The sequence below is a fragment of the Nyctereutes procyonoides genome, unplaced genomic scaffold (assembly GCF_905146905.1).
Source record: "Nyctereutes procyonoides isolate TBG_1078 unplaced genomic scaffold, NYPRO_anot_genome, whole genome shotgun sequence".
Classification (NCBI taxonomy): Eukaryota; Metazoa; Chordata; class Mammalia; order Carnivora; family Canidae; genus Nyctereutes; species Nyctereutes procyonoides.
In genome coordinates this window covers 12,374,482-12,398,456 of record NW_026575136.1, presented here as the reverse complement: position 1 = coordinate 12,398,456, position 23,975 = coordinate 12,374,482, and the positions used below count along the sequence as shown (strand labels likewise).

Here is a 23,975-nt window from a genome sequence, read left to right as displayed (position 1 = left end):
GAACCCTAGTTTAGTAACATTCTAGACCAATTGGAAGTAGCATACATTCACCCCCTCAATTATATTCTATTTGCACAGTTTGAGTCCAAGCCTTCTTTCTGATCGAGTCTTCTGAATCACTTTTATCCAGTGGTTCGTAAATATTTTTTTAAATATTTTATTTTTAAGTAATCTGTATAATCAACGTGAGGCTCAAACTTATAACCCAAGATCAAGAGTCATATGCTATATGATTGAGCGAGCCAGGTGCCTCTGTAAACTTCCGAGAGGAGGAGGAGGATGGAGTAGGGAGAGACCCCGAATGCTTTAGAAGTCAAAAGGGGCATTAAGTCCTCCCTTCTTTCTTGACACATGCTCTCACGTGTTCCACCAATCAAGACTGGTGAGTGGGAAGTAGAGAGGCAAGGAATAGATTTTTAAGCACTTTCCTTCTCAGGGCAATAGGCAGCTCACAGCTGTAGGAGGCCAGCTGACGCAGTGAGGCTAAGCTCCCTGGTGCAGTGTGCCCTTGTCGCAAGGCCTGGAAGCCGGGGGGGGGGGGGCGTCCCCTGGGCCTGCAGACCCGGGGCGGCAGTGACAGGTCGAGACTCCCAGCTGGCCCTGGGGGCTGTGGGCATGGGACTGATGCACCCCGAGGCTCCTGGGGCAAGAGGCATCCCCAGGGCCTGAGAGGGGCAGGCTTTGGGCCTGTCGGGACGCAGCCAGCGGGATTCTCCCGAAGCAGGGCCTGCCAGGTGCGCCCCCCTGGGCACGTACAAGCCTTGACACTTGCTTCCTACCAGCTCTTTATGGAACATGGGGCGTCCTGAAAAGGGGACGTGAGGGGGCCTCGGATGGCCCACGGAGGCCAACGGGCGCTGTGGTGAGGCCTGGCTCCCCACTCAGCCCAGCAGGCTGCAGGTGCATGCGGTGTCAGCGGCCAGGGCCCGCAGTGCAGGGAGGCTGCAGGGAGGCTGACTCACTTAGAGGGTAGAGACGGGCTCGGGGCAGTGAAGGGACAGTGGGAATAGTTGCCACCACCGGGAGAAGGGGCCGCGCTGGCTCCCCTGCCTGAGCTTTGGGGCTCCTGTTGCCCGCACTGCAATCAGAAGGCGGCCACCTCCTCCGCGACTCTCCTCTCTGTGGCTTATTTAGAATTAGAGCATGTGGTGTAAGTGTCTTGACTTTGGTGACTGCACTGTGGCTACTCGAGACACCTTTGTTCTCAGGGAAGGTGGCGAATTCTGGGTGGAAAGGTACGATGTCCGGATGCAGCCTTCCTTAGAGTGGCTTGATGGTAATACATGATCATAATATTATTAGAGAGAAAGAATGATAAACCAAATGTGGCAAAATTTAAAAATTAATGAATCTTCTTGAAACTTCTCTGTAAGTTTGGAATTAATTTGAAGTAAACAGCTCAACAAAAAGTAAGAAAGGAATCACGCTTTCTAGACCTTCTCATCGAAGATCAGTACAATCCAAATCTCGGGGGGCAGGATGCTGGCCAGCATCGACGGATCTTAAAGAGCCCCAGGGACTGCAGTGGGCAGCCGGGATGGAGAATCAGATTCCAGGACTCTGAGATCTGCCCCGAGTCAACAACAACCCTGAAAAGTAACCCCCAAATTAATAACGACCATTACTTTAACCATATATTGTTCTAACTGTTCAGTATAGTTATGGCTCTAGTTATAAAGTAATATAACCACATTACGTAAAAATTGGAAAATATTTTTTTTTAAATTTTTTTTTTTTATTTATTTATGATAGTCACAGAGAGAGAGAGAGAGAGAGGCAGAGACACAGGCAGAGGGAGAAGCGGGCTCCATGCACCGGGAGCCCGATGTGGGATTCGATCCCGGGTCTCCAGGATCGCGCCCTGGGCCAAAGGCAGGCGCTAAACCGCTGCGCCATTCAGGGATCCCTGGAAAATATTTTTAAAACAAAAAGTTATTCCTGTAATGTGTACAATGAGGACATTTCGGTCAATTTCCTCCAAGTACTTTTTAATGTATATATTCACTTCCTAGATAGTATGACACACTGAACAGAGGACTTTAGTGCTGCTATTTTCATTTGACATTGAAAATGGCTTCAGAGCGATCATTTTTGATGATACTAGACCAAGTGGATGTGCTGTTACTGATTTAACTGTTCTCCTACGTTTGCACCTTTAAGTTATCTTGAATTTTTATTTATTTTAATTTTTCGACTTACAGATAATGCTGTGGGGAACAAATGTGCTCATAGTAGTGTTTCGATATTTCCGGCCATTTACAAGAGTGGGGTTATGGGTCAAGATATGTCCATTCTCATGGCCCTCAAACTGCTTTGCTAAAGAGCTTTAACCATATATGCTGCAATCAGCAAGACATGCTAGTTCTGCAGCATTTGACATTATGGATTTTTTGTTGCAAATTTAATGTGTGAAAAACGTATCAGAAGTAGGCCAGGGCTGGCAGAAAGGAAACTTGATTTTAACTCTTCTTCTGTCACCAACTAGCAGTGACTTTTGAAATTTTTCCCTTAATATTTCTTCATCATTTCTTGCATTTATTCAACAAATTCTTATTGAGCGCCTGCTGGGTTCCAGGCACTGAGCTCAGTGTTGGGAATACGGTAGCGCTGTAAGTTGGGAGGCCCGAGAAGCAGACTCTGAAATGGAGATTGGTGTGCAGGGGAGTTATTACAGAGCACTTTGGGGATCAACACACATGGAGATGCAGGATTGGGCAGAGGGAGAAGGAGGGCTGCAATGAAGTCTCGGTGAATCCACAGCCATGGGCAGCTGTGAGGGTGAGATATGCCTTCTGAGGTACCCCAAAATGGGGTGGGGGTTGGGCCTTTGTGTCCCCACTTCATTTAGAGGCTGGATGCTGGCTGCACTGGGAAGCATCACAACCTTGGTGAGGCAACTCTCTTCAGCCCTATCAATTCCTGAGGAGGACTGCAAGCTGAGGGCTGGGAGGGGCAGTGCTCCTAGCGGCTGGAGACATACGTCTTTGTTTCCTGAAAGGAAATCTGGGTGGTGCCTCACAACACTACTACAAGTGGTGACAAGAGCAGACAACTGTCCTTACCTCATGAGGGGGAGATAGACACTGATATTACACACACACACACACACACACACACACACACACACACACAATGACAATCTGAAAAGCGCTATGATGTAAAAGTTCAGGATTCTATGAGTGTGGAGAGCAAGGAGACTTGATCTCATCTGGAGGTTTCAAGGAGGATACCCTTGAGTCAGTCATACATAGCTGAGACTGGGGGATAAAAAGAAAGAGAAGAGTATACGTGTTAGAGAAAAGAACACTGTGCAACGAGCTGAACCTGGAGGGAGCCGATGTTTCAATGAAAAGAAAATCAGAGTGGCTGAAGTGCAGAGAGTCAAAGGGAACAAGACCAGAACGAGGGCAGGGGGAAGGCGAGGACCAGCTCAGGGCCACTTTCCAGGCCATGAAGAGGACATTGTTTTTCCACACCTTAAACAATATGAAATCTTTGCAGAGTATTAAGAACATGGGTGACATAATCAGATTTGTACTTTTAAAACATTTCTGGTTGTAATAAGTGGATTGAAACACAGGGAGAAAGGATGGGAGAGACTCATTAGGATCGTAGCTTAGGCCAGAGTAGTGCAAGTGGACAGGGAGAGAAGCAGACAGACTGGAAAGAGATAAAATTGACAGGACTTGGTGGTGGATTTGATTTGGGAGGTAAAGTAGAGGGAGTGTCAAGAATGACCCTAGGTTGTTGGTGCTGTTCCCTGAGAAGAGGACACTTTGGTCTCTCTTGAATTTGAGATAACACACAAATGTTATCTTGAGAAAGTAATCCGTAGAGAGCTTTCTAGAATTTATAGGAGTCTGAGGGGAGATAGACAGTTGGCAGCTACTGGGGAGTAGCTGGAAATCTAAATAATGGGCATGAAGACATCACCTAAGAGAGATTACAGAGTGAGAAGGAGGCTAGTGCCTCCTTATGATGAAGAACTTATGAAGAACTTATGATTTGGTAAAGGGGGGTGATCCACCAAAGGAGATCGAGAAAGCGAAGGTAAACAAGCAAGCTCCTGGGAGAGGGGAGTTCATGGAAGCCAAGGGAAGTCATTCAGCGTGGGGGGATTAGTCAAAGTACAGACTAACAATGACAAGTTAGGTGAGAGGAGGACTGAGAGTGACACTGGGCTGAGCAGCCCGTCTGTCATTAATGAATTCAGGACATTCTCTGTGGGCCTAGCAGAGCAGAGTGGGTGGGGAGTGCGGAGATGACAGGGAGCATAGACCTCTTTCAAGAGGTTTGGTTGCAGAGTGTAGGAAAGAGGGGGAAGCTGTAGGGGGAATTAGGGGTCAAGTTCATTTTACTTTGTTTTGCTTTTATGATATTTGAATGTGGATGAGAGAGAGAGAATAGAGTGGAAGAAGCCGAGTATGTGGAAGTGGAAAGCGTCAGGGTGGAGGGAAAGGGATCCTGTGTACAGGAGAGGGTAACCTCATCCATGTCACAAGAGAGACAGAGAACACTGAGGGTTTTTTTGTTTTTAAAGATTGTGTTTATTTGTTCATGAGAGACCTAGAGAGAGGCAGAGACACAGGCAGAGGGAGAAGCAGGCTCCTTGCAGGGAGCCCAATGCGGGACTTGATCCCCGGACCCTGGGGTCACGCCCTGGGCTGAAGGCAGCACTAAAGGCTGCCCCTCAGCCTACTTCTTAGATCTCTTGCTCTCCAGCCTCGCTTAAATGAGTTACCTCTTTCTGGGCAAGATATTATGACTGGACAGGATCAGCTAGTGGAAGATCGCCCTCCAACTCTGATGTGTCATCTGGCCAAGGTCAGTATTTCTGGGCAGACGACATCCAACGAAGAACATTACATGGGCCAGGTCCTGTCCTATCAGTGCAGTCTTGTAAGTCAATAAATGCCTGTTCTGTGTCCTCTGCGTGCCAGATACTTAGAGCAGAGCCGAGACTAAAGAGGAGCTGTTACCCATCTTCATGGGCCTCACAGTATAGTGGGGAGTCATAATAATGCAATACTTGTGAGTGACGTATCATGAGGAAGAAGTTTAGAATTGTGTTGCCACTAATAAGAGGGCTCTGCTTTATTTTCCAGGTGAGAGAAGACTCCCCTGGGAACATGAATGCAATCCAAACCATGACAACTGGGCAAGTGTTTGGTTACGAAAAGAACTAGCTCATAAGGGTAGCGAAGGGCTGTGATTGTTGAGTGTTAGGAAAGCTCTGAAGTCAGTGTGGGAGAAGTTGACTATACATGACTGTAGCTGAAAATCTGAGTGCCAGCGGACTGGCCCGTGATTTATTTTTCTAGATCTATCTTCAATAAGGTTGCTTCTGTGATTATTACTGATCATCCCTGATCCATGTTTAGCCTTCCATATTTGCTACTGAAGGGCTGCCTACCAGAGGCACGTGGAACAGGAGGAGCGTTACCAACCGTCAGGCATTGTAAAGCACCCAGACAAACTAGATTAGAATTGCTGGACATGGAGCTGAGTCATTTTAGTTTTAGAAAGCTCCCAGGTGATCCTAATACAGTGGTTGGCACAGAGACCACTGCCATGGGGCTCTGGGAGCCTGAGGGCACTGGGGTTTGGTCTCAGGGTATCAGATCTCAGGTCTCAGAGTGAGGGCACAGAATGAGAACAGGATCATTTGTTTCCTTCAACCCTACCCTCTTCCCTCAAGTACTACCAGGCCCTCCTTCTCCCACCAGATCTGAGAGATTTAATTCTTGCCCATGTTTGAGTTTGAAAAGGCTCTTGCTCTTTCTCTTTGTGAAATGTACACTAATCTCAGTAATTTTGGCCTTGTATCCTTGCCTACTTCATTTATAGGAATTCCAACCATCCAACCACCCCTGCCTGCCCTGCAGAGACCTTTGTCACTGTCTCTCCTTTGCCACCCAGTGGGGTGGGTGGTACATCCTCAGTTGCTCTCTTGCTGATGCTTTCTCCACTGCTCCCTAAGTTGAAAGTGTTTTGTTATCTTTAGTGATCTACAGTCTTTCACGCAACCTATTCTCTTAGGACTTCCAAACTTTGTTCTGTTCCTTCAACTTTATCATCCCCTTTGTGCAAACACCATTAATAAGGTGCCCTAGCTATCAGGCTGAAAATATTAAAGTCAAAGTATCCATGGTCATGCTCAAAAGAAACATTTCCCAGGCTAAGTCAAATCTTCACCTCTGTATATCAAGGGGTGAGTTCCCCATCTTCTGAGAATTTGAGGTAATCTGTCCTATTGTCCCCCTGACCTGGGGGCCCTAGTTCAAATCAGATTCTTAGTAGGTTTCTTGGGTTGCATGGAGCTCCTGCTGTGGATATACAGAGAGGCCCTCACTGCCCTCTTCCTATAAAATGACAGTGGCCATGGGCTAGCTAATTTGACTAGATACTCACGTTCACTATTCTCAACATGTTCTACGTAGGCTGGCCTAAACATAGCAGCTATGCTTTTCTCCTAGACTTTCAATATTCTAGACTTTTCAGTTTTTTGGATTATTTGACTTTGCAGAGATAGTTCCTGGGAGGTCTGATCACATTTTCACTTTGGTCTTGGGCTGTCTCACATGAAGGAGGGTGTGTCTCTGCAGCACACTTGGTATTTAGGTCAGTGGCAAAACTCACACAGGGTAATTAATTAATTAAATATGATATTAAAGGTAGGGTTGGCCTCAACTCTTTGAGTATTCAGAAAGACTTTAAAGGCAGGGATAAGCCCAGTTCTGACATGTATCAGGACCAAGCCAGACTGAATGAGTCATGAGTGAGCCCAAATATGTTCTCTCCAACCATGGAGGGCTATATAGCACCTTTTTACCCTAAACGCCACAAGCATGATCCCTGTCCTCAAATGATTCATTTTCACATGTCAGTGTGTGATGTGGGCCATAGCTGCTCATTCTGTCCTGTTTTATTGCTGGGAGTGGCTGGGATGAAGATGAAGCCAAGCTGCTGTGCACAGTGAACCCCTTACCCGGGGGAAAGGCAGGTGGAATAAGGAGTGGCCAGACCTCCCATGAATAAACAGTCATGCTTCACTGTAGAGAGAAGAGAAATCAGACAGTGAGTCAGTTTCAACTCTCAAAGGTAAATGGATTTATTAAGAATGACTAACTTTTAGCCCTTCTTTTGTATCATGGCTATATTCTAGTGATATTTTGTCCATTTTGACTAAACTCAAAAGAGTTGCTTTTCATACATACCTTCCAGACTTTGACAAAATGATCCCTGTTACCTCCAGAGGAGGACTGCAGTGGAAGCCTGAATTCCAGGTCTGAACCTGGCTTTTAAGGTTGGCTTCTGAGAACGCACATGCCATAAACTGTGAGAAAACCATTTCTGAATAACTGATGGTCTCTAATTTAGACAAATTATTCTGCTCTTTTTAGACTATGATTCTGAAAATTATTATTTCAACTGAATGTTTTTCCTCTCAAATTAGAATGAACAATTATGTTCCCAGAAGGCTAGCTTCCTTCCTTGGCTTGCTCTCTCCACATTTATTCTGTGCCCTTTCCTCTACTGATAGTCCTTGTGATACTACTAATCACACAGTGAGTGTGAAGGAAGAGGAAACTTCTAAACCATTGTCTATTTCTGATGTAGAACATCTAAGAAGGGACATTTTGATGGTTTTATCTTTTCTTAACTTAAGCAATGTAATTTTCTCAGAGAGGAATTATCTGGGTTCTCTGGGGTTCCTTTTCCTCGTGTATAAAATAAACGAGATGGACTAGAAGTTTTCTAAGTTCCCATTCACCTCTAACTCTGTGAAAAAGCCTGAGAAATGGCTTTTTAGAAAAAAATGTCAGAGAAAGGTGGAGTCAAGATGCATGTCACCTTGGTGGGGGTGGAACAGAGCCCTGAATCAGGAATCAAAGTTCTTATAATATAAATTACCAGTGGGACTTCCCTCAACCACTTCACAGCTTTAGCTATGAAAGCTGTAAATGGGATCAAGCTGATCAACTGAAGCAATGGTTGTCAAAGTGCTTTGAAAATAAAATCAAATACAATAATCTAAGGTTGCTATTAGGAAAGCTGCAAAGAGGCTCCCTCAGAAATCATTTCTCTGCCTCTGGATTTTAGGTCTCCATTCAACTTAAAATAAAGCTACATAGACATGCCACTCCCACCGTCCATCCAATTTCAGCAACTGAAAATTTGGAGTTAAAATTTGCCAAAGGAATAGCAAGACAATAGTAACTTGCTAATGGGAAAATCCATGCTTTTAAGGTTAGCTAAAGAGAGTAACTGCTGAAAATAAAGGCTTGATTTGAAAGGCATTTTGGAAATCTGCACTGGCTTTGTAACACATTAGGTTAGAAATTTTTATATCTAAAAAAAGAGACTTGTTTTCTACTAGATTCTAGTGGAGAATACTCTAGGCTAAAGCCATGATGCTTCATATTCATGTCTTAGTACTACTTCTAAGTTGCTATGCAAGTTTAGAAAAATGGCTGAAGGTCTAAGGTCAAGCTCTCCAAATTACAATGTAGATTAATAGTACCCGCTCAAAGAATTTTCATATATTTCATTCCTAGTAGGTAAGTTAAAGGTAATTTAAAAAAAATTATAAAAATTATTTACTATTTAGAATAAAAGTTACCATAATGTAGCCAAGGTACAAACTTTTCATACCTGGTATGCCCTAAATGTTGTTTGTAAATAATATCTTATAAATGTGTTAGGAAAGGTGCTCACTTCGGCAGCATATATACTAAAAAAAAAAAAATGTGTTAGGAAAGAAATACAAAATGCCTTTATAAAGTGAAGAATCTTTTTTAAACCCCAAGCTGGGTTACCATGTAAGTCTATGTTTTCAAAATCAGATTTTCTAAAAGCATAGTCTACCTATAGTGTTGTTTACATTAAACACAGAACTATTTATGAAGGTAGTGAAAAGAGTTATTTTCATGGAAGTAACACTTTAAGAAGCATCAACTATGTCACTGATCCAGAATCTAATAGAAAACCTCTAACTTTAAGGAAAATATTTCCCTGAAAATGTCAAAATATGGTGTATTAATAAAGAGCCAAGATTTATGTCTGGTGCCCTACTTTTTGTGGGCTGCAGCCCAGGGAATGCTCCTTGACCTCCCTGCTCTGGTGGCCAGGGCAGCTTGTGTTCCTGGGTCCCATAGGACTGCAACAGTCAGAGAAACAGTTCTTGGCAGGCTAACACCCCCAGAGCAATGCATGGACAATAAACTGAGCCACATCCATCAGTTTTCTGTGGAGACCTCTTTTCTTGTCCTGGACTTTGGCCTAAGGAGCAGGTGTCAGCCTTACACACATCTAGAGGCTACGGAGGTGTTTGCAAAGAATGTAGATCAGAAGCTTCCATCTCTGTGTGCTCCCTCTACCTTACTCTTACTTAGTGGGATCTCCCAAAAACAAACTTATGCACATGTCTGGCACCCTGATCTTTATAACCACCACCTAGGGGACACCTCCAGATGGCTCTGGTGGACAGTAGGCCTCATGCTGATAGTCCTACAGAAATGAATATATTATCATATTAAAAAAGCCTGTCCCTGATGGTCTGACTTCCAATTAGCCTGAAGCTAAGTGCTGGCTGAGATCCTCCCCTTTGGGACACTGAGAGGTCTTCATACACCATCAACAAATGAGAGCTATTAAAAATATAACAGGCTGTTTGGACAATTGGAAGCTTGAGAGACAACAAAAAACTAGAGCAGTGTTGAACAAGGTCCATCTACAAGGGCCTCTACTTCAAGATTGGGAGAGGTGGTTGTTTCATTTAATGCATAGAAACCAATAGAGTCAAGCAAAATGAAGAAACAGAGGAATATGTTCCAGACAAAAGAACAAGATAAAGCTTCCGGAGGGGAAAAAACTTAATGAAACAAAGAAAAGTCATTTAACTATCAAAGAGTTCAAAGTCATGGTCAAAAAGATGTTCACTGAAGTAGGGGAAGAAATGGATGAACACAGTGAGAACTTCAACAGAGATAGAAAATATAAGAAAGTACTAAAAAAAAAAAGTACCAAACAGAAATCACAGAGCCAAAAAATACAATAATTAAACTGGGAAATATACTAGAGAGGTTGAACAACAGACTGGATGAATCAGAAGAAAGGATCAATGAACTAGAAGACAAAGCAGTAGAACTCACCTAATCAGAGCAGGGGGTCAAAAAGAAAGGGGAAAAAAAGTGAAGATAGCTTAAAGAACTTATGACACATCAAGCTGACTAACATTTGCATTACAATGTTCCCAGATGAGAAGAGAGAACAAAGAGGGTAGAAAATTATTCAAAGATATAATGTCTGTAAAATTCCCTAACTTGAGGAAGTAAAGAGACATCCAGATGCAGGAAAACCAAGCTTTTAAATGAGATAAACCCAAAGAGATCCACAAGAAGAAACATTACAATTAGAATGTCAAAAGTTAAAAACAAGGAAAGAATTTTAAAAGAGGCAAGAGAAAAACAACTTGTTACATACAAGGAACATCCATAAGACTATCAGTATATTTTTCAGTCGAAACTTTGCAGGCCAGGAGGGAGTGACAAGATACATTCAAAATCCTGACAAAAATACAAACATAATTCCAACCCAAAATACTATGCGTAACAAATATATCAATTCATACTGAAAAAGAGATAAAGTTTCCAGACAAGAAAATACTAAAGGGGTTCACTATTACTAACCTGAATTTACAAGAAATGTTAAAAGGACTTCTTTAAACTAAAACAAAAGAACACAAATGAGTAACAAGAAAACATACGAAAAAATAACTCACTGGAAAGATAAATATATAGTATAGGTAGTGGATTAATCACTTATAAAGTGAGTATGAAAGTTAAAAGATCAAAGTAGCAAAAGAAACTATAACTATAATAATTAGTTAAGGTATAAACAAGAATAAAATGTAAAATGTGACATCAAACACACATAAAAATATGGTGTGGAGGGGAGTAAAAATGTAGAACTTCAGAACATGATCAAACTTAAGTTGTTACCAATTTAAAATACAGTCATAGATATAAGTTTTTATATGTATGCCTCATGGTAACCACAAACCAAATCCTATAGTAGATACACAAAAGAGAAAGAGAAAGGAATCTAAGTTACCACTAAACAAATCATTAAACCACAGTGGAAAAGAGCAAGAGAAGAAACTACAGAGAGGAATTATAAAACAGCCAGAAAACAATTAAGAAAATGGCAGTAAGCACATGCCTATCAATAATTACTTTAAATGTAAAGGAACTAATTCTGAAATCAAAAGAGAGAATGGTTGAATGAATACCAACCAAACAGAAAAACAAGACCCATCTATATGCTGCCCGCAAGAGACTCACTTCACACATAAGAAAACACACAGACTGAAAAGCAAGGGATGAAAAAGATATTCCATGCAAGTGGAAATCAGAAGAAAGGCAGGATAGCAATATCTGTATAGGCAAGGAAATATCAGAATGATGAAGGGATCAACCCAACAGAAGGATACAGCATTTGTAAATATTTATGCACCCAACATGGGAGCACCTAACTATATAAAGCAAATATTAATAGACTGAAAGGGAGAAATATACAGCATACAGTAATAATAAGGGACTTTAAAATATATCCAACGTATATCAATGGATAGATCATTCAGACAGAGAATCAATAAGGAAACATTGGCCTTAAACAACATGTTAGACCAGATGGACTTAACAGATATATCCAGAAAATTCCATCCAAAAACAACAGAATACACATTCTTCTCAAGTGCACATGGAGCATTCTCCAGGATAGATCATATGTTAGGCCACAAAGAAAGTCTTAGTAAATTTAAGAAGATGGAAATCATATCAAGTATCTTTTCCAACTACAGTGGTATGAACCTAGAAATCAATTACAAAAAGAAAACTTGAAAAGGCCACAAAAATGTAGATTAAACAACATGCTACTGGGCAAGCAATGTGTCAAAGAAGGATTCAAAGAAGAAATAAAAAATACCTTAAGGCTAATTAAAATAGAAAGACGACATATCAAAATTTATGGAATGCAGCAAAGCAGTTTTAAGAGAGGTACTCATGGAAATAAATGCCTACCTCAAGAAATAAGCAAAAACAAAACAAAACAAAAACCTAACAGTACCTCAAAGAACTAGAAAAGAAAGGCCAAAGTTAGGAAAAGGAAGGAAATAACAAAGATCAATGAGAAGTAAATAAAATGGAGATTAATATGACAATAGAACTGATTGATGAAACTCAAGAGCTGTTCTTTGAAAAGATAAACAAAATTGACAAAACTTTAGCTAGACTCACCAAGAAAAAAGGATTCAAATAAATAAAATCAGAAATGAAGAAAAATTACAATTGATATCACAGAAATACAAAGGATCATGAGACTACTATGAATAATTACACACCAACAAATTTGAAAATCTAGAAGAAATAAATTACCAGAAACATACAACATACCAAGAAGATATCATAAAGAAAGAGAAAATCTGAACAGATTGATCAATAGTAAGAAGATTAAATCAGTAATCAGAAACCTACCAATAAACAAAAAGTCTAGGACCGGATGGTTTCACTGGTAAAATTGTACCAAATATTCAAAGAAGAATTGATACCAATCCTTCTCAGAATCTTCCAAAAAAATAGAAGGAAGAATACTTCCAAGTTTATTTTATGAGGTCAGCATTACCCTATTATCATATCGAGACAGGTATACCACAAGAAGAGAAAATTATAGGCCAGTTTCTCTGATAAAAAAGAGATGAAAAAATCCTCAACAAAATTTTAGCAAAACAAATTCAACAATACATTGTTTAAAAGGATTATACACCACAATCAAGTGAGGTTTATTCCAAAGATGCAAGGATGATTCAATATCCACAAATCAATCAATGTGATACACCACAACAACAAAATAAACAATAAAAATCATATGGTCATCTCAATAGATGCAGGAAAAGCTTTTGACAAAACTTGACATCCATTTATGATAAAAACTGAAACTAAGTGTGCAGAGAGGGAACGTAATTCAACATAATAAAGGCCACATATGACAAGTTCATAGCTAAAATTATACTCACTGATGGAAAACTTTTCCTCTTAAGATCAGGAACAAGAAAAGAATGTGCACTCTCCCCACTTTTATTCAACATAGTACTCAAAGTCCTAGCTACAGCAGTTAAGCAAGATAAAGAAATAAAAAGCACCCAAATTGGTAAGGAAGAAGTAAAATTGTCACTATTTGCAGATGACATGATACTATATAGAAAACCCTAAAGACTCCATAAAAAAATTATGAGAACTAATAAAACAATAAAGTTGCAGGATACAAAATCAAAATACAAAAATCTGTTATATTTCTATACATTAATAATGCCACCAGAAAGAGAAATGAAGAAAACAATCCCACTTATAATTGCATCTAAAAGAATAAAATAGGGGTTGGGGTGACTGGGTGATGGGCACTGAGGGGGGCACTTGGCGGGATGAGCACTGGGTGTTATGTTATATGTTGGCAAACTGAACTCCAATAAAAAATAAATAATAATAATAAAATAAAGTCAATCCTCTAGGCAAATGAAAAAAAAAGAAAAAAAATTGGAAAATATCAGAGGTTATTAAATTGTAACCAATTTTTTGATTTCCATAGAATTAAAATAAAATAAATAAAATAAAATAAAATAAAATAAAATAAAATAAAATAAAACAAAATACCTAGGAATAAACCTAACCAAGGAAGTGAAAGGCCCATACATGGAAAACTATAAGACATTAATAAAAGAAATTGAAAACACACACAAAACATAAAGATATACTGTGCTCATGGGCTGGAAAAATCAATATTGTTAAAATGTCCATACTACCCAAAGCGATCTAGAGATTCAATGCAATCTATACCAAAATTTAATGGCATTTTTCATAGAAATAGAACAAGCAATCCTAAAATTTGTATGGAACCACAGAAGACTGTGAATAGCAAAAGCAATCTTGAGAAAGAAAAACAAAGCTCAAGGCATCATGCCCCCTGATTTCAAAACTATAGTAATCAAAATAACATAGTACTGGCACAAAGCACACCCACACAAATCAATGGAACTGAACAGACGGTCCACAAATAGCGCATGCTTGTAACAGTCAATTAATCTACAACGAAGGAGGTGAGAATATACAATGGGGATGACAGTCTCTTCAATAAATGGTACTGGGAAAACGGGGCAGCTACATGCAAAAGAATAGCACTAGACCACTGTCTCATACTGTACACAAAAATAAAATTGATTAAAGACCTAAATGTAAGACCCCAAACCATAAAACTCCTAAAAGAAAACATAGGCAATAAACCTGTGGACATCAGTCTGAGCAATATATTTTTTGATCTGTCTCTTCAGGCAAGGGCAACAAAAGCAAAAATAAACAGTGGAGACTATATCCAACTAAGGAGCTTCTGTACAGTGAGGAAAATCATCAAAATATAAAAGGACAGACTATAGAATGAGAGACAATATTTGCAAATGGTATTTCCAGTCAGGGAAAATCCTGATTGGTATTAATATCCAAAATATAAGAAGAGGGATCCCTGGGTGGCTCAGCGGTTTGGTGCCTGCCTTTGGCCCAGGGCGCGATCCTGGAGACCCGGGATCGAATCCCACATCAGGCTCCCGGTGCATGGAGCCTGCCTCTCTCTCTCTCTCTGTATGACTATCGTAAATAAATTTTAAAAAATTTTAAAAAAAAGAAAAATCTCAAAATATATGAAGAATTTATACAACTTGACACCAAAAAACCAATCTGATTAAAAATTGGGCATGGAAAAAAAATTGGGCATGGGACCTGAATAGATACTTTTAACATAAAAAGTATACAGATGGGACACTCGGGTGGCTCAGTGGTTGGGCATCTGCCTTTGGCTCAAGGCATAATCCCAGGACTCTGGGATCCAGTCCCACATCCTGCATGAAGCTTGCTTCTCCCTCTGCCTATGTCTCTGTCTCTCTCTCTCTCTGTCTCTATCTCTCATGAATAAATAAATAAAATCTTTTTAAAAAAGTATACAGATGACCAACAGACACATGAAAAGATGCTCAAGATCACTAATTATCAGGGAAATGCAAATCAAAACCACAATGAGATATCAACTTGCAACTGTCAGAATGTTTATTATCAAAAAGAAAAGAAATAGCACATGTTGCCAAGGATGCAGAGAAAAGGGAACCCTCGTGCCCTGTTGGTGGGTACATAATTGGTGTGGCCACTCTGGAAAACAGTATGGAGATTCCTCAAAAAATTAAAAATAGAAATGCCATATGACCCAGTAATTCCACTTCTGGGTATTTACCCAAAGAAAATAAAAACATTAACTCCAAAAGATTTATGCCCTCCCATGATCATTGAGGCCTTATGTATAATAGCCAAAATATGGAAACAACATCAGCGCCCATTAATGCATAATTGGATAAAGAAGATTTATGTATTTATAATGGAGTATTATTCATCCGTAAAAAATAATGAAATCTTGCCTTTTGTGACAACATGAAAGGAACTTGAGGGCATTAGCTAAGTGAACTAGGTCAGAGAAAGACAAATATCATATGACTTCACTTATACGTGGAATCTGAAAAACACAAATAAAAAAAAATCAAGCTCATAGATATAGATTAGATTGGTGGTTGCCAAAGGTGGAGGGGGATGGAAGAAATGGGTGAAGGAGGTCAAAAGGTCAAACTTCTAGTTATAAAAAAAGTAAGTCATGGGGTTGTATGGCATAGTGCCTACAAATAATACCGTACTGCATATTTGCAAGATACTGAGAGTAAATCTTAAAGGTTATTAAAAGAAAAAACATAACTATGTAAGGTGACGGACGTTAGCTAGAATCCTGGTGGTCGCTGCACAATGTATACAAATGTCTAATCATTATGTCGCAGACATGAGCCTAATGTTTTATGTCAATATGCCTCAATTAAGAAAAGAAAGAAAAAGAAGAAAAAGAAAGAAAGAAAGAGAGAGAGAAAGAAGAAAGAAAGAAGAAAGAAAAAAGAAAGAAAGAAAGAAAGAAAGAAAGAAAGAAAGAAAGAGAGAAAGAAAGAAAAAGAAAGACGAGAAACACAAGCTGAAGTTTTTCAAGGTCACTTTCAATACCTACAATTTTACTAAGAAAAATAAAATAAATTTCATTGTATAGATAAACATTTATATTATTCAAATGTTTGTTTCCTGCTGCAGAAGAAACCAACAAGGGAAAATGCTTTCCATTTTTATCATCACTAACAGATTGAGGTTTAAAAATTAAGTTAATGGGGTAGTATTTAGAAATACACACACACACACACACACACACACACACACACTTTCATTTTTCCTGTTTTAACAAAGAAAATGCTCTAGGGAAACTGCAGACCTGATTGTAAAGTCTGGTAATCTCTCCCTCTTTGATTTTCTGCAGCACTTACTGTCTACATGAATCATTTGGCGTGAGTGAATGGTCTTGTCTCTTTTCATGCATGTATTTCTTGTCTGTACAACAAGAAAAATGAGCTCTTGGAAGGAAGTTCCCTGTGACCCTAAGCCCTATGCCTTATACCTCAATCATTGACTGACATGTACATTTGCAGGGAGGAGCCTGGTGAGATACACTTAAAACCTTTATTCATTGATTTACAAAATGTACAGTATTTACAAAATTTAGGCATTAATCCCATCTTGACATGAATGCAACGGGGAATCTGAAAATAAATAAATGGCACATAGGTTAATGTACACATCATGGCTGTTTGCACTTCGAGCCGTCACCAATGGTGGGATTTAACAGGAAGTTTAATGTGGTAGAAAAGTCAGATGGATGACCAGTCCTGGCCCTTCCACATAAGTGACCCTTCCTTGGCTCCTTGAGGCTGGGGATGGCGAGCAAACCTCTTTCTTTCAAGAGAACAGAACACCAGCCGTTTTGATAGCCACGCGAGGTTCATGCAGAGTTTGTCGTGATTCCCTGGGGTGGCAGATGAGTTCGCAGCACTGTGGACCTGGTTCCCCGTACACCAGACAGGGAGGCTTTGGAGAGGTTGCCTTCTCATTAAGAACCAACATTTCGACTTTGCCTCTTAACTCAAATTGCATGCAGTACGTGGCGGTTATCAGTGGAGTGGCCATGCACAAAAATGGTACGTGGAGATATGTACAACATCAATTTTTCACTGACTTAGAGCATTTATAGCAGTTAACCTGTCTCCTCTTTTAGCAAGAGGAATGGACTAGGAAGCTATGCCTCCACCCCTTAAGAAAAAACACACCATACAAATGGCATCCTGCAGAGACAGGACTAGTCAAACACCACATGATCAGATGGACAGATTCTCACGGTCAGGTTTGGAAGTTTTCCTAGTTTTCCTAATTCTATCCTCTCTGCTCTCTTCAATCCCACCTCAACCTATAGAACCTAAATTGGAAGGAAAAGGCTTCATGTTATTGAGCTTCGTAGAGTCTCAGTACCTTCATCAGTAAAGTGAAAATCCTAGTAATATTCCCTATAGGGTGCTTGCAGGTTTCATATGACTTTATATATATATATATATATATATGTATATGTATATAAAGTGCTTAGCATAGTGCCTGCACATAAGAGGTGCTTAGTAAATGTCTTATCTCCCTCTACTTCCCCAATTATAAGCAACACATTGACAAGCCTACCGAACTCTCATTTAAGGCCATTTGATGCAATTTAGATTATTTCATATCACAGCTACCACTGTCAGTCGGTTCATATTTGGTAATCCCTGAGGGGGGGTCTCCTTTTATGAGCCTCAGAAATCTTCCTGTGCAGGCAGATGGACCCTGACAATACTCTCCTCTTTATCAGCAATGGCTCCACCAAATTTCATACAAATATGCCCCTTAACCCTGCAGAGAACTCATACTAGTGATGGTCACCACCCGAACACTGCTGGGACAACAACGCTGAGGAAACCATGAGCAAAAGCCCTTGAGGCCAACACATTACTCTTGCTCAAACATAAGTTAATTTTTTTCAACACTGATGCAAGTATTATAGGTCACTTTCAACGAACATATATTACAAGCTCTATCACTGTTGAAAAAATAAGTATTCTAATTTGGTCACTTTGTTCAGAATAAAGAATATCTTACAATATATTTAAGTTTCTCATTATGCCATACAAAAATAAATATTGTATAAATGATTTACAAGGAAGAAGAAAAAGTTGTAACTCAGGCCAAAAATACAGGAAGAATGGCAAAAATGTTACCATCTACTTCAAAAGCAATCACCTAAAAGAAAGAAAAATTCCCACTGGGTCTCCTTACTAGTCTCACCATCACCCAAGTGGCCCACCTACTTCTCATCCTAGGATATTATGTCTCCTTTCCCTATAAGTTTTGAGATAATGTGATGCAGAACCTTCTCCCTAAAGTCACTAGAGAATTGAAAGAGGAAGAACCCAGGAGGGCTCCCTGGCAGTATGATGTACGATGGAAGGGCCCTCTGTGAACATAGGTCAATCTCCACACATCTTCCTCTTATTCTGAAATTCTCTGTCTAGCTAAGCTATGCCTGAATAGAACTCCATGAGTGGAGAAAACTCTAACTTACTTTGAGATTCCTTGGATACCCTTGGCCCAAGGAGAATTCAGGATCTCACGGAGCACAACGAGGTGCCAAATCATGGCCAATCTCACCAATTATGATGAAAGGATATGCAGCTACTTTATGGATGCTAGTTCCATTAAGTTGGGAAAAAATCCTTCTCCTGCTACCCCTCCCCCTATACAACAAACTTATGATTGCCTCTTATTTCCTGCACAGTGCAGAGGGAATAGGATTCCAACCACTGGGAGAAGAATGTTGGGAAAATTAAATTGGACAACTACTTACTACTTTTCCAGGGACCCAGTCAGAATCTCCAAGGAAACAGTCTGTTCATTTTGGAATCAAAGTTGTAAAATTCTAAAACTATAAATAAATTCATGATTATATTTAAACCAGTGGTCCCTCGCCTTTCTCCTGAAGAACACACATCTGTGCATGTCCATATAACACGTTGTCTAACACTCAGAGGGTCCCAGGACCTCCCATGGCTCATGCATGTCCTCCAAACTAAGAGCCTCAGATCTCAATAAATGCAACCATTTTCCTGGGGTAAAAAGAAACGTTTGTGGTATACAACTCAGGGTCTGTTGTGCGGGCAGGCTGGCTTTAATAAGGTCTCGGACTCGAAATGACTACACGGAAGCAATGCTTGTTCCTCATGGTAAGTGGAAATGCTTGGCTGTGCAACATCTGTTGAGTGTCATGGTTTCACACATGTAACTATTGTCAAGCCCATGACTCATGCATGACCATGGACCATGGAGATCCCCAGGGATTGCTACTATACACGGTGCCTTTGAGCTGCTATAGTGTGAGTCCCAACCACACCCACAAGCAGGACACTATCACTGACACGCAGTGTGGGTGCCCATTTGTCTGATTTATGGGTGACGTTGTGGCAAATGTGGCATCGGTTTCATTTCGGGGGAGTGGCAAGTTACAGATATTTCCTTCACAACAGGAAGTGCAGACCTGAAAGAAAGGAAGAGAAACAGAAGGCTGATGAGAAGCTGGCAGACCGTGGAAGGACGCAAGGACTCTGGAGGGAGCTGTCTCCCTCACAGTAAGACTGAAATGAAAACTACCTGTTCCACAAGAGAGGCACAACCCTGCACTTAAGGAAGTGGGATGAAATTTCATCTGGAGCCAATGTGATCAAAAGGAAAATCCCCTGGACTAAGGTTCAAGGAACGTGAGCTCCACTTTTGACATCCGACCGGGTGGTTATTACATGGTTCTACGACCTTCTTAGGTCTCAGCTTTTCCATCTGCGAAATGGGGATTATAATACCCTACGGGGTACCCTATACCCTATAGGGTACCCTATAATACCCTACTTATGGTCTCAAAGAAATCCCTTCTGAGTACTTGAGGGTAACTTTCACTTGCCAAAGTTCCACAGTGTAAGTGAAGTGGAAACAACCCAACTTACACTTAACTATTACTTTCACTGGAACAGTCTACGTAACTACCACCATCCTTGCAGATGAGGTCAAAGTCTGGAGGGTTTTCATTAATGCAGTTGTTCCTGCCTTATACTACGCTATTCACGGACCATAAGAAAGAAATAAACCTAAAGGGTTATTGGCTAAAATTATTTGGGGCCATGGCTACACAGACTATAAATCAGTAGATTCAGCATCCCCTGGGAGTCTATTAGAAATGAAGAATCTCAAACCTCACCCCCAATTTAGCAACTCAGAATCTTCATTTTAATAAGATTCCCAACTGATCCATGTGCACAGTAATATTTGAAAAACTGTCTGATGGTTGATATCCTATTTAGTCATTATCCTGCAAGGATTTGAGTCTGGTCACACTTGACATGGGCTAGTAAGACATCACGATGTTGAGGAGAGAAACTGAAGGTCAGAAGTGAGTCTGAGTTCTCTCTGTGGACAGAACTGAGCACATGATGTCACTTCCCTGATCTTTACCTTTATCCACGGTAAAAGAGCCGCAATAATGCCTGAGCTCCTAGTTTGCTGGGAGCGGACCAGGTGGGGAGGTAAAACCCTTGAGTTTACCTTCTATATTCAGACCAGCATCAAGTTGGCAGATTATATTTTGAAATGGAATTCTTAGTGTATTGCACAAGTGGCTTAAAACCTGGGTATCTTCTGGAAGGCCCTAGTAAATGTGCTGTTCCAGGGTTTTGAGAGCAGAAGTTGCTTCCAACCACCAGGAAGGCAGCCTGCTGGGGAGAAGTGGGCCAACCTCAAATAAAGGCCAAGACCTGATGTACAAGACGTACAAGAGCACACATGGAGCTAGCTCGGAGCAGCCAGCAGGAGAGCCAGGGGCATTCCCTACTCCGACGCCTTCCTCCGGTTCTTTATATTCTCCTTGAAGGCTCCATCTGAAGTTCACTTTACCACACGGAGTTTAAGGGGAGCAAACCCACCAGGAGATGGTTCTCTGACCACCAACTCAAATGATTCAGGAGCCAATGGGCACCTTCCCCAAATCAGCATTCCAATCAGGACAGGAACCTCCCTTTACGGACAGTGGTCAGAGCCCAGTTGCCACGGCCATCCTCAGCTGAATGAACTGCTGCTACATCTGCAGCGCTTCAGCATGAGGCCCTAACTGATCCCTCATTCCTCCTCCTTCTGGTGGTTTTGTTACTTTCCTCTGAGTAAAGAAAGGGCTTATGATAACTTTCCGTACCCCCTGGTGTTGTGCTTACATAATCTATACTGGTTTTCCTATGCTCTGGTATAAATTTATTCTTTTAAAGCAAACGGGAAAAGAGAATCTTCTCGTAATGGTACAAAGACAGTCAAAAGCCAGGCTATATGGAGGAGGGGGCATCTGCTCATGAGCACCGGCACACGCGTCTGCAGCGGGGGACGCTGACTGGGCTGTCCCGGTCACTTGCTTTGTTGCCCAGACCTTGTGGCCTTCATGTTCAGAATCTCTGCAGCCAGTGGACAAGCACTCTTCCAGTGGAACGCAGCGTTTGGTAACAGAGATGCTGTTTCCTGTGACTTCCATCGTGTGCTGAGTGTAGCAGTATCTGGTCTCTGTCAACAGAGAATATATGTTTCAATTGAGATGGGAAATGTTAGCCCAGCCTGCCTGGAAGGGAAACAACAGGAGTGTCAACACTACAAGTCCTGAAGAGATTTAACAGCACGTGAACTGTACACCGTGTTGGGTTTATGTCCAATCCCAAAGACGTCCTTGGCGAGATGCACTTCACCACGGGAGGAGGAGGAGAGCCTTGTGAAGAACACTGGGCCTTCTGCCTGTCGTATCCCCATAAACCAAGATATAATGGTATCACTCTTTGCCTTTCAACAAGTTGTGCCACTGTACTGGTTTTTATTTTTAGGGGAGGGGAGGTCTGGAGGGACGATTAGGATGTGAGAGTCAGCAATTTCAGGAAGATAAAGGGATGAAAAAGTTCAAAGAATGCAGGTTAAAAGAAGTTTTGCACGTAATAATGGTCTTCAAGGAGTTAAAAGACTATAGCAGAGGCTGGTGTGTGTATGTGTGTGTAAATATGTGTGTGTATGTGTGTGTGTAAGTATGTGTGTGTGTGTGTGTGTGTGTCTATTTGGAAACAGCTATTCCCATGTAAGGGCCGAACAATTAAAAACAGATTCATTTTATCTTGAGAAAATGACTTTACCCAGAAGACCTTCTGGACAACGAGCATAACCGGATCCTAGAATTTAACCCAACAATGAAGGTGCTGCAAATCTGAGGGGCATCACTTCTCCCAAGTACAATTTCAGCGTCTTCTAGGATGGCACATGTAGACGGACCATGATGCAAGTTTCTAGACGTCCCTCAAAATCTTAGGAATCCAAAAACTTAAGATTTCTTCCAAACTACCATGGAAAATTTCTCTATTTCTAATTTAAAGACTAAAGAGAAATGGCTCTGTCAAAGTAATTCTTTAAGGCCTCAAGGCGGTGTTCAGCTTTCTAAGCCCAGGATTTAGGAGAATGTTCCTGCTCCATTTTCAGATTGAAAAAGAAAATGAATAATTCTTAAGAAATGTCACCGAGCTGTTTTTCATCCATATCTTGGATTCAACTTTGCATGCTTTATACATTCTGGATATTTAGTGGCTAATATGGAATTATGACCTTCTAGAACATTATTTATCAGGCAATAAAAATCCCCCCCACCAGACTCTGTCACAGTTTTGGCAGATTTTAACCAAAGTATGAAAGTCCAAAGAAGAAAGCTTAAAGGTTCTAGGCCCTGAGGATGAGCTCATACAGACAGAGCCTGGGAGTCATGAAAATTCAGGGGTTTTAACAATCACCCAAAACACCCCCACCTGCCAGGAACCTGCATGACCTCTGACTGAGTTGTGCTAAGGACAGATTTTCCTAACGGTTACATGAAAGCGGGGTGTCCCTGGGCAGAGTCTGGTCGATACCGTCCCCCAAGCGCTGTCCCCGCAGCGCACCCTGACTAGAATTTGTCAGTGGGAATCAGGTCAAGGCAGCCCTAGCTCGTCAGGGCTCTGGAGCGCTCTTTGGGAGTGGAATAAGTAAGGCTGCCCTATGAGCCCACAGGAAAGTTGAAAGTTTTGCACCTGGCAATGAATTCTCCCAAAGTGCTAAAATATTTTAAAACTGGAGTGATTAATTTTCTGATGCGGAGGAGGTGGCGGGTCTCTTCTGATTCTTTTTTTTTTTATCTTTTTTTTTAATTTTTTAAGGCAGTGACAGGTTTTAATAAATGAAGACCAGTAGCCTGAGAGATTTACCATATTTCCCAAAGAGGACTGGTTTACCTCGCTGGTGCCAGACTTGGGCATTTATGGTCATCATAGGAACACCTTTCCCACCCCATCCCACCTTCGGATGTTCAAGAGAGCAATAAAGACAGGAATGCTCTTATCTCCTGTCTCCCCTTCACGCAGACAACCAGAAGTAGCTGCCAGAGGTTTTATTGCTCCGAAGGTAAATCTGAGCAGATAAGATCATACGTTTATAGAATAAGTAAACCATTACATGGTTTCGGTTTTGGAAACTGGGTTTGTCCCCCAAGTATTAAATGCTCTGATCTTAAGTAAGCCTTGAACAATTAGTGAACTTGACAAAACTACTTTTTGTTCTTACTTTTGTATCCATAATAAACCCTCTTTTAATTTATTAATTGGAAATTTATTCCACTGCAAAGATAATAACCAATGAGTTTTTTTCCCCCAGGAAAATATGCAAAAGTCCAGTACCTAATAAGTTAATTCTTGCTATCCTGGGGAGAGAAAAATGACCAGTGATGAGTCTAGATAAAAAATTTTCTTACACTCATAAAATATAACTCAGGAAACAAAGATATTTCGAGAACACCCCATTACTTCCAGCAGCAGCTATCTTAGATCTGAATTGTTAATCCATTCCACTTATCTTACA

General features: G+C 40.9%; 1 protein-coding gene across 6 annotated transcripts in view; it reads right to left on the bottom strand.

Annotated features, from left to right (window-relative positions):
* Window positions 1-1,887: 1,887 nt before the first annotated feature.
* The window catches only part of LOC129495550 (ly6/PLAUR domain-containing protein 6), a 135,977-nt gene continuing 113,889 nt past the window's right edge, over window positions 1,888-23,975 (bottom strand). For 4 of the 6 annotated variants that reach the window (XM_055303181.1, XM_055303180.1, XM_055303183.1 and 1 more), the window contains 2 exons: window positions 21,284-21,620; window positions 19,490-19,566 (listed from right to left, as the gene is read on the bottom strand). In XM_055303181.1, the coding sequence (XP_055159156.1) occupies window positions 21,289-21,620 (332 nt within the window). In that variant the 3' untranslated portion in view covers window positions 19,490-19,566; window positions 21,284-21,288. Of the gene's footprint in view, window positions 1,907-6,988; window positions 7,053-16,623; window positions 19,567-21,283; window positions 21,621-23,975 lie in introns of those variants that run through there. The other 2 variants (XM_055303185.1, XM_055303184.1) reach the window with 2 other exon arrangements.